This window comes from Dermacentor silvarum, chromosome 3 (assembly GCF_013339745.2).
Source record: "Dermacentor silvarum isolate Dsil-2018 chromosome 3, BIME_Dsil_1.4, whole genome shotgun sequence".
Lineage (NCBI taxonomy): Eukaryota > Metazoa > Arthropoda > Arachnida > Ixodida > Ixodidae > Dermacentor > Dermacentor silvarum.
The window spans coordinates 185463471-185475416 of NC_051156.1; the positions used below are offsets into that span (position 1 = coordinate 185463471).

At 45.5% G+C, this 11946-nt stretch overlaps 1 protein-coding gene across 2 annotated transcripts in view; it reads right to left on the minus strand.

Annotated features, from left to right (window-relative positions):
* Positions 1-9530, minus strand: part of LOC119446233 (multiple epidermal growth factor-like domains protein 6) — a 54803-nt gene extending 45273 nt beyond the window's left edge. The window contains exons 1-4 of one of the 2 annotated variants that reach the window (XM_049664017.1): positions 9373-9530; positions 8666-8789; positions 4926-5063; positions 1306-1415 (exon numbers count right to left, since the gene is read on the minus strand). In XM_049664017.1, coding sequence (XP_049519974.1) covers positions 1306-1415; positions 4926-5063; positions 8666-8757 — 340 coding nt within the window. In that variant the 5' untranslated portion in view covers positions 8758-8789; positions 9373-9530. Of the gene's footprint in view, positions 1-1305; positions 1416-4925; positions 5064-8665; positions 8819-9372 lie in introns of those variants that run through there. The other variant, XM_037710607.2, reaches the window with a different exon arrangement.
* Positions 9531-11946: the final 2416 nt, after the last annotated feature.

Sequence of the window (11946 nt, forward strand, 5' to 3'; positions counted from 1 at the left end):
GCTCTTCTCACCCGGTTATGTACTTTCTTTGCGCGATACCATCCGCAGCGAACCCACTACACTTCTGTGCGCTCCTCTCCTCTCGCCAGCCATTCGGATAACGAAAACCTGTCACGGTAAGCAATGCTATTCGCTTTGAAACCAAATAAAATCACCTCCACAAACGCGGAGAGCGTTTGATTGGACTGTTCAAACAAGTATAGCACGAAAAAAAAAAAAAAAAACACGGACGAATAAGGTACACGTAAAGAGGCCCGGCATGGTATATGTGTTCAAACAACGTTGCAAGTCACAGCTGCGCTTGCGTCGGTGGTTACATAAATTTGACGTCAGGAGATTCGAATAAACTCAATGTGGAATAGCGTTACGTTATAGCGTCAAAAGAGTGCAAAACGTGGGACACAATGCTGTGTGATAGGTGTCCGGCCAGCATGCATGTACTAGACCTGCCTATAGAGGTCTTCCTCTACATCTCGTGCAACGTTCATTCTGCATTCTGAAAACTGCCGAGCCTCCTTCGCCATACCGTATGCTTTCTTTTCACTTCCGTGCTTTGCGAGCTATAGATATGGTTTGCGCTACTGAGCTCGAGGACGCGGGTTCGATCCCGGCCGTGGCGGCAGCATTTCGAAGGGGGCGATATGCAAAGACGCTCGTGTACTTAGATTTAGGTGGACGTTAAAGAACTTCGAGCGGTTAAAACTAATCGGAGTCGATCACTACAGCGTGCCTCGTAATTAGTGGTTTTGCCAAGTAAAGCGCCATAATTTCATTAAATTTAGTTTTAGCCCTTGCTAGAGGAAAGGCATGGGTGACGTAGACCAGAAAAAAGTACCACTAGCTACCCTATGCTGAGAGAGAACACTGTGAATAGAAATATAGGAAACAGAAATATGCAAAACCAAGACAACAATATGCGCACGCGCTCGGACAGCGTGCATGCTCATATTTCGCGAAGGGATATGATTTAAGAACAAATGTTTCCTGCTTTCTTCATTGCCTTAACAGCTGACGAGAAATGGGGACGATGTTCAAATATTTCGCGTGGCATGGGCAGTGTACGATCGTTCCGGTACACTTTCGTGAGTCAAATCGCGGACAGGTAGTACAATGCGTGGTCGATGTTCTCTTCGCAGACACAGACGTCGCACGCATGCAGCACTGTCAACTCCTTCCTTCGCTAGACGGCGCGAACACCTCCTGCGTCATGTCGTCTGCTATATAGGCGGTGAGGGCTTACACTCTCATATGAGTCATATCCATGCGACGAAACTTATCGACCATGCTTAGACTGTGAGCACTTACGATGCAGGCATCCTCTTTCGCCTATGCGCCTCGTCCAGCCCTCGCAACATCGGTAAGCAGTGGTGTACCGACGCTCCAGCCTGTCTTCGTACGCCACATAGTGAACTGTCCTGTAAAGGCCCGCGAAAGTGATTGACTACTTCATCACCACCAACGCTATCATCAGCCTGATTTAAGCACACTACAAAGGATGGAGACATCCCTCAAAGTCTTACAATTACCCTTATCCCACATCAGCTGAACCTAATTATACCTATGCCTAATCACTCCATCACAATGTATCCCTTCACTTAAGCCTATTCTGTCACTCTAATAGGCGCCACATGCACGGACTTAGAGAAGAACAAGCAACACAGCTCGTGACTGCGCTCGTGTACACCACTCCGTTCCTAACCATAACACAAACACAAACACGAAAACACGAATCTCCACTCAACACCCTTCACAAGGCCGCCCGGGGTCTACCGATATACACCTCAAATCAGCGCCTTCAACACACGGATCTCTTTCACACTCTCGCCGAACTTACACAACACCGAGACAGACAAGTGGCGCGCTTGCCTTGTACGGAGCAAGTATGCGACATCCTGAAACCAGCAGGGATCGCGCCCATCCAGCTGACACCAGTTAGTCAAAGCCCTCAGCTACCACGCAACACTACATTTCTAGACATACCAAAAAATATGACGCCACACCTACATGACTGTCGACGTCAAGCGCAAGCAAAACATCACCACAGAGACAGGAAATGTATCACAATATACACGGACGCCACACACTCTAACATGGGGTCATGCGCGTATGCAATATATGCAGCCGGACAGACAGCACCGATCACCCAAATAGCTGGGCCATTTTCCAACCCTCCAAGCATAGCCACTGTAGAAACTCACGCGATAATATATTCCATACAAGAAGCCTCTCTATACTCACTAAGCACCAGTCCAATAACATCAACATTTATACGGACTCCAGCAAAGCCATTTGCAACATAGAACGCCGACTACTGGAAACCCACCTACATGCCATTCTAATATAATCCTGTAACCGCAACCCGAACATTATACGATCACCCTGTGTTGGGTACCTGGTCATGCTGGGAAGAACATCAGGGAAAACGGCACTATTTTACCCTTACCTCACCCTTCACTAAACACGGAACAAGCACATATCCTACGCAAAGTCCAAACTAACACTCTCCTCACCCTACTAATGCTCTACAACTTCGGATGGCGTAGCACAGCTCACTGCCCCAACTGTGTGGAGATAAGGGCAGATACAGAACACATCTGCACTCATGTAACACTGCGATTCCCTCTCTTATTTCCCTTACCCTCCCCCTCCTTCCTGGAGTGCTTGGCTTCACTCGGGCTCGGCGGATCAACAACGGGCCTTAGCGGAGCAAGCTCACTTCTTTAATAAGTCTTAGTGCTGCCCTTAAATAATGTGTTTTCCTCCTCCACTAGGTATCTGGTACATGAATTATGTGACATGCCCAACTCTTTCCTCCCATTCTCCTCAAGAGTCTAAAAAACTCGCCGGATCTACCCTAACCTATACAGTGCCGTATCTTTATTCAAACCTATCATCTTAAGTTCCACCGCTCGGTATGCCACCCTTTGTTTCTTCACGTTTCTCTTCTTTCTTACGTTTGATAGGAAGTAAAAAAAAAAGAAAAGACATTTAGTCACCCTATAATAGAGACGGCTTCTGCTTGTAAAATAAGAACAAACGTCACAGGTTCGAAAAACGCCTAGAGCGAAGTTAGCTAAAGGGAGTGTTTGAGGTCCGCATATAGATTAAACACACTTTAACATAGAGATGCAAAAGGCGAGGACAAGTTGCACCACGCACCATACTGAGTCCAGATACACACGTGCATACTGAGTTACGAACGCGTACAAGAGGCCGCGATGTGGTCCGAGTGAGCAGCATTTTGAGCATGACTTCGAGAGTAACCACTTGGTTATCCTACAAGTATCAGTATCATAGGATAGTGTCGGAAAAATGCAGAGGTATTATACAGAGTTAATGAATTAGAAATGCTCGCATGATGCTTAAGGAAAGCCAGGAGAGTTCAGTATTGGTACTGAAATATCGCCGCACGCGAGGCATCTTTCGTCGAACGATAAATGCTGACAACCAGCAGTCGCGGAATCAAATTACCAGCCTCTTGGCGTTGGTGTTGGTGCCGTGCACGAGCAGTCGAGAGGCGCTGGTTGCAGCCACCGGCATGATCTGAAGGGAGGCACGCCGGAAGAGGGCCGTGATTTACAGCCTGGCGCGCACTTGCTCGATCTGCTTGGGGTGCGCCGGTATACAATACCGGCTGCCGTCGAGCGCAGCCTCGGCCGTTCGCGGACGTCTGGGAGTTTATTTTGAAAAGGGGTCCATGGTAGACAACCCGGAACTGGACTTTCGGCTGGCACATCGCGGACGTATCATCAATATTCTCCTCCCCACTGCTTTGTTCCTGCTCGTACGCCCCTCTGGGGCCCGAATTCACGGATCTTATCGTATGTGTCATAGGAGAAAAAAATAAAACAGGGAAAGATTGGTTATTAGCGTATAAAATCGAGGCCGCGCTAATTTCTCTCCGATGTCGTTAGCGGGACTCACGTATTTCACACGATTTTCGCGCATCGGGCCGTTTTATGTGCAGGAATTGCTCCGAAGACCTTAGAGGCTGAGATTTTGTTTACTTTTTCATCATCATCATCATCATCATCATCATCATCATCATAACAACATTATCGCCTTTCGTTAACATTGAATTAGGTCGTATGCAACCTAATTCTTCTCAGTTAATGAATGATGAGCAATCCCAAAGCTAACGTTGTTGATATTCAAGCAGGCCCGGGCTATCGATGCGGGAATGTGAAGGTGGCGTCACCAACCGTATGTAGTTCTCGCATCTTTTTCTTGCATACCCAGCCTCCGCTCAAGATGAGACTGATGACGTAGTAGGTATAGCAGAAGTGCCACCTAACCTAATACTTAATATTTATTCTCAGTGTCCCTTCAACCTTAGCGTAAGCTCATTCAGAAACATTTTCCTTTAGGTGACACTACAGAGAAAATAATTTGAGCTGTATTAGTAAGGTAACCATCCGCAAAACAAAAAAGAAAGAAAGAAGAAAGCCACTCTTACCCGTGAGAGCAGGCTTAATAAGCTAAAGGAGAAGCACAAAAAAAAAAAAAAATGGGAGACAGGTGGCGACGCCGCCTTTAAGTTCCCACACTAGCTCACCGTGACGTCACGAATTTTGACGCCGTCTGCTCAGGCCTATATAGTTATTGTTTACCGGTAAAGATGGACCACATTGTATTCTAAAGGAGCCAAACGCTGAACTTACCAAATTTCAAGAACTCTTGCTTAGCCACGATGACCCAAATACGAGAAGATACTCTGAAATTAGTGACGTCATGTTAACGTGTGCCGGTGCTGGTGTCTCGGCGCGAAAAAATAAAAAATAAAACGGCCCTTCATTTTCTTTTCTATTAATTAGCTTCGTGCAACCAAAAAAAAAATAAAGAAAGTAATGTTTTTAAAGAACGCCTTATCAGTTTAAAACTGATTTGGCATTGTCCTCCATGGTCTGTCTTTTTAGGTACCTTACCTCGGTTGGTACTCGAAGCACTCGGCTTGTGCGTGGGAGCAGTTGGCGATTCGTATCTTCACCATCTGCGTGCGAGCTCGCCGGCTCGGTTTCGAAACGCGCACCGTCTCCGATTTTCGGTAGGCGCACACGTTCGGCCTGCGGAGCGGAGTGAACGCAGAACAAGGTTTACGAATGCCAAAGAAAGGAAGGAGAGTAACAGTCAGACTACGGTGTATGCAAGGATTTCACAATCACGCGTCTATTCTCAACTTCGAATGTTTTTTTTTTTTTTTTTTTCCGAATCCGTTAACTTATTGAGCAATTCAGGCGCTGCTGCGTTTTTTGAGCTGCACCGGCCTGTATGACCACCTGTGACTAACTCAGCTATGAACACTTGACTGTACAACTGTGCAGGGTGTGAACTGCTCTCTTCCATTTCCTCTTTCAATCCCCTTTCCTGCTTCCCCAGTGCAGGGTATCCTATCGGGCTCAGCCTAATTAAACTTCCTTCTTTCCCTTATGACTTCTCTCTCTCTCTCTCTCTCTGTGTCATTTACGTTTATATATGGTTGCTACTTAGTGATTCTATAAAAGCAATTCGTTGGGTTGCCGTTAGCAAAGTTTATAATGAGAGCGGGAGAAGAAATCTTGAATACAGAATAAACTCTTATTTATTGAGACAGATTGTTGGCAGTTGAAATACTTTCTTCCGAAGCAATCATGAAACAAAAGACGTTGGCAACAAGAGCGCGCAGTGACTTTCACTTTGCATTCTCGGTGTTGAACTGCGCATGCGCGGAAAAAATAAGGAAAAAAATTGGAGGAGGCTTAAGCTTCGCTTTTAAGAGTGGAACGCGATAGCGTTCAAAGATCCCCGACTGCTTCTCACGGTTCCCGACGACTGCAGCGTATGCAACCGTAATGGTTGCTGGCAAACACTGGCGGCGAACGCTATGCACGTAGGCGAGCTTTCTGGTAGAACGCGGCCTCTTGCGTGGCCCGATCCCGGAGATAGTGCACAACCGCGCCAAAGAAAGTACATCATTTTCAAGTTTCTGTGTTTGTTTCGCACTTTTTTAAAATTTCAGTCTGAGAAGATTTAACATAAAAGGCATGCGCTGTGGGTGTTTTATTTTATTACATTTGTTTGTGGACTGTAATTCTCAAAATTCCGAGGAATATAGCTTTGTCAAGAATGTGAGACAAGGGCTGAGCAACATTAGGGATAGAATGGTGTGGCAATATAACACGCATATATCGCACTTTATACACAGAGAAAGAACAAGACTTTGTTTCTCTATGCTTCATATAAGAAGACGTGTGCTATACTTATACCTAAATACATTCGGAGACCCTGCGTGGTTGGGGATAATTTTCACGGTCACGGACGCCGGCGCCAACGCCGACGCCGGATTTTCTGCGACACAGGGCCCTTAACGCTATCACGCTGCTGAGCACGAGATCACGGGATCGAATCCCGGCCGCGGCGGCCGCATTTCGATGGAGGCGAAATGTGAAAACGCCCGTGTGCTTGCGTTGTAGTGCACGTTAAAGAACCCCAGGTGGTCAAAATTAATCCGGAGTCCTCCACTACGGCGTGCCTCATAATCAGAACTGGTTTTGGCACGTAAAACCCCAGAAAGAACGCTATCACGTTTAAAAAAAAGAAAAAAAAGAAACAGACGGTCAGGAGGAGACTGCAGGAATATTTGCGTAACATATGTAGCTTGAGCCCAGAGTGGTGTTTTAAAACGTGCAAATGTTTTTCTTTTTTTCCCTTCAAACAAAACTTAGTTGACGGTCAGCGCTCTGTGTGCTCAATTTGTTTCTGTCCGCTGTCTTCCTGTCGTGTTGCAGTTACTAATCAAATATTTGAGCAGGAAAGAGGCACAGGCATCAAAATATAAGCGCATTGAGCGTAAAAATATTATTATTATTATTATTATTATTATTATTATTATTATTATTATTATTATTATTATTATTATTATTATTATTATTATTATTATTATTATTATTATTATTATTATATGGTGCTTAGGACACGCCTCCTTTTATTGGCCCCGGCTACTCCTTTTGACATAGAGTTGTGCAAGTAATGAAGTCCATAGATATAAAAAGAAATCACTTGAAAGCACTAAATCTGAAAATTATCTCCGAACCACAGTAACACAAAGTCCAGTCACATAAGTACACTAAAGCCAGACTAAAACTGAAAGTCAAGTCAGAAACAGAGCAACACAAAGTCCAGTTACATAAGTACACTAAAACCACACTAAAACTGAAAGTCAAGTCAGAAACAATGCAACACAAAGTCCAGTCACACAAGTACACTACAGTCAGCACAAAGTCCGGTCACATAACTACACTAAAGTCATTAATGCGTTGCGCTAAAAATTCTGTGAAAGACAGGAACACTTCCACATTAAAAGCTGGTGATGACAGGGAGTTCCACTCTTCTGTTGTGTTAGGTACGTAAGAGGGTTCGGGCAGGCCTGGCACGGGTCCTTAATATCTTGGTGCAATGGTGGACGAACTGTGCAAGTTTGGTGATAGGCAATGCTGAGTCATATCTACCTTGTCATCTATTATCCGTTGGATATCTGCATCCACGTAATATCACAGATAAAGTCACATTCCATTTGTGCTCTAATATCAAATGCACTCTCTTAATAATCACATCGACGTATGCAGTTGTGCCCTTGGAATCGACTGCTTTTCAAAATTGGACTTTATACGGAACCTCACGGCGGCGACGACGACGGCAGAAATCCGCTTGAAGTGTCCATATAATTGCTATCGCAATAAAATCTTCTTATCGGACGCAACTACAGTGTCAAAAAGCAAAAAACATTATTGGGTTTTACGTGCCAAAACCACCATCTGATTATGAGGCACGCTGTAGTGGACCACGTGGGGTTCTTTAACGTGCACCTAAATCTAAGTACACGGGTATTCTTCTGCATTTCGCCCCCATAGAAATGCGGCCGCCGTCGTCGGGAATCGATGCCGCGACCTCGTGCGTAGTAGTCCAACACCCTAACCACTAAGCAACGACGGCGGGTAGTGTCAAAAAGCAGAATGTGCCGTCATGCATCATGTTTCAGCAGTCAACGAAATTGGTGAATCAGATATTCCTCGAAAAAAAAAAGAAATAAATAAGCTCGACGCGATAAATTACCGAATGAAACAAAAAAGTGCATAAAAGTTCATCTAGAAAATATGATCAATGAAAAAAGAAATGAACAAAATTTTGCATGGATATAAAAACCTGTGAGAAGTACGCTGAATTTTGCAAAAAAAAAATGAAAGCAGGGAACGCTTTACCCTGTATGTAGGTCACGAAATTCAGCTTCTTTCTTTCTTTTTTTTTTCGCTGGTACCAACACATTACCTTTTGAACGTGGCTCTAACTCCGTACACATTTCCTTATCGGTTTATGTGCATGATTCTTGTACATGCCTGAGCCTGACATGCAGATATGCGTGCGATAGTTTCTCTTTATTAACATAGAGTGCGTATCGACTGTATAACGCTCTTGCACAACTCATTGTATTACTGCTTCACCAACGTCAACCTATATTTCCGTTTCTTTCGTTCTTCGCTTCCTGTTTGCTTCCACGCAGAGTAGCAAGTCATGGACAACGTCATTTCTGCTCTTCTCTGGACATCTCAACCCGCTTTTCTCTGTCTGTCTCTCTCTCTCTACAACGCACTCAAACCACCAAATAAAATTCCATGGCAACAGCGCCACTCACATGCTTGGATCAAGCTGAACCTCGTCCGCGCCGAGCACCAAGCCAAGGACCGCGCATACTTGTAAGCACAGCACCGTCCAGACGAGATGCATTGCTCCGGTGACCTTTGGCCCACTGATGAGATCTTTAAGCCGACGACGAAAGTGTCGGCGACATAGGCAAAAGAAGAAAGGACTGATTAAAAGTTTGGCTTATAACAACATCATCGCTGACGCATGCTTGGGTATTGTGGACTGCAACAATACGTCTGTTATATTCCGCTTGCAATATTATAATCTTAGGACGGCCTCCGAAGCATTAAACCTCCAATTCTTACACAATGAAGGAACATACCAACGTTTACTTGCGAAAATTGATCAATTTGACACACACACGCGCGCGCACGCACGCACACGCACAAACACACACACGCACGCACGCCAACACACGCGCATGCACGCGCATGCACGCACGCCCGCACACGCGCATGCACGCATGCACGCATGCACGCATGCACGTACGCCCGCACACGCGCACGCGCGCACGCGCGCGCGCAAGCACATACACACAAAGCACGTGGCAAACAGCTCTTACGAACGAAACGCCCTGTGAATTCAGTCCATGTTCTCTTACAATTTTTTTAAAGGCGAATCTGTGCTGCCACTAAAGAAGCACACACACATACGTACACGTACTAAAGAAAACATTCGAGGTGCGAAAGGACTCACATCGCTAATGACGCCAGATGACCTGGCAAGCAAACGAGCTTTCTTGCGGCCAAGGCGACGCAGCCATCTCATGCAAATTACCAAGTTAACTCGGAGGCCTGTCTCTCCTCTCGGCTGTTGCACAGCACCCAGAGGTTCTTGAGCAGCAGCGGCAGCAGCAGCAGAAGCAGCAGCAGTCTATCGCGGGGAGCGGGCACTATAACGGTGTTTGCCCGGCGCGCAACGCGATGGAAAGGACAGAGGAGGGAAGAGGTGTTGAGAGGGCGAGCTTGCCCACCGACAGCAGCGTAAACACGAGCCAGCCGGCAGCGGGCTGTGTTAAGGAATCCCAGAATGGGAAGACGTAAACGAAAGCTTTTGCTTTTAATATATCGCCCCCCCCCCCCCTTTTTTTTTAATATTGTCTCCGTCGAATAATATTCTGTTTATTAAAGGGGACACTAAAGAGGAACAATCCGTTTTTACTGAGAAAGTAGTTTGTTGGAACACTATTTTCATTAATTTCGCGGTACTAGGTCGATTATAAGAAGAGAAAACGAGTTGATGTTCAATTTTTTTTTAATCTTTGCGCCAGAACGCCAGGACCCCCGAACTGACGAAAACGTACTTACGCTAAAACGGAGGCCAGCCAGTCGTAATGTCGGACATACCATTAGCGAATGCGGCTGGTCGATGGAAAAATGGCCCTTACGAAGGAACGGCATTGTGAATTTGGCACTAGAGCCGGTGCGTCAGCGTGAGGCCACGGATTTCGAAGTTGTTTCTCGTACGTCAGCTGTTGCTGCTCGGTGAATGTTATTGAAAATTGCTGAGACCGGTGTCATACTGTCACTTTTGATCGCGATCAGACCCGATCCGGATTGAGCTCCATCCGGATCTAGACAATGTGCGATCCGTGCATCGCGACCGAGTCTCTTGATCGCGATCGTAGGCCCTCAACCATGTAGACCTTAGAGTTGCAGACGATCAGCGGACGATGATAGCTTTACCCGCAACGACCACCGAAAGAATGTTTTATCGAAATAAACATATCACCGCCCAAGCACTAAACCACAGACTACTAAAGAGTAATAGTAGATGTTAAGCTGTATTAGTAAATTAGGCTTACGCAACACCAAACTGCCACTCTCACCGTGAGAGGATGCTCGGAAAACCTTTAAAAAAGCCGAAAAAAAGCCAATGACCGGCGGCGACGTCACCGTGAAGTTCCCGCACCAGCTTGCCATGACGTCATTGATTTTGACGACGTCTGCTCGGGTCAAGTTAACTATTTATCGACAAAGGACTTTCTTCTATAGATACCAAATACTCAACTTAGCAACTTTACCTGCGTCAAGATCGCTAGGATGCGATTATACTAATTTGAGATGCGTTAGGTCACAGTGACTTAACAACGCTGAGATTTCGTCGCTAATTAAGTAAAAAAAAAAGGTGGGGGTGGGGGGTTTGGCTTTCGTTATGTGCGGAAAAAATGCACCTGCAGCAAAAAAAAAAAAATTGTGAGGGCAGTGAAGTTGAGTGGCCATGACCACAACATAGCAACGGGCAGTGAGAACGGAGCCCCGGAGTTTGTTGTTCAAGAAAGTACCCTCTCTCTCTCTCTCTCTCTCTCTATATATATATATATATATATATATATATATATATATGCATTTCTTTAAAGGTCGGTCTAAACGAAAACGAGCCAAAATTTGCATTTGTTTTGTTTGCCGACTCTTGATGCACTAGGTAGGCCGCAGTGCTTTCCAAAACAAACTGACCCATGCAGCTGCGCAGCGTAGTTCCGAGAATAACACCGAACTTCTGTACAGAATCAAAAGGAGTCGGCATTGCCGACACACTCCGCGTGCAGGAACAAAAATGAATACAGCACAACTTTTAACACAGTGGAGTCCTATGCACGAGTTTTCGCCAACTTATACCGAGGAATTAGGGAAATTTCGTTCAGTTTCCCTTCTCTGCCGCCACGTGGCGTATCGACCCTAAAGAATTCGAAATTCTCGTCATGACGTATGCCATGACGCACAACTAAAGAAAGTAAAATGAAAAGCACACCCTGAGACTGTTGCGCTTCACCTCGGTAGCTGGAAACGAGTACGCTTATGTATCAGCGTTATCTTGATGACGGCGAACTTGTTCCTCGACTGGCAAATGAACCGACGATTTTGCTAGACACCTGGCCAGACAGCTCGTCTGCATTCCGGATGAGATGTCTGGCCTAGATAATGGCTCCGGCGGAGTTTCTGCTGAATACTTTTTTTTTTCTGAAGATTTCTTTTTCATTTGTGCACCGCTCTGGGAGCCGCGGGCTTGTATATACGCCAATGTGCTGTTTCGTGGGTTTTCCATAGAACCCGTGCGATGCATTAAGAGGAAGCTTTAGCTCGGGCCCAACTCCGATGCCACCTATTCAAATACACGTAAAAGGCAAAAATGCTATTATATACAAAAAAAAAAAACGCTGGACCGATTTTCACGAAATTAGTTGCATTTAGGAGAGACAGTTATATTCTAGTGTCTGCAAGAAGGAATTTTTTTTTTTGGGCATGGACGTTTTCACAAGAATTGCCGAAT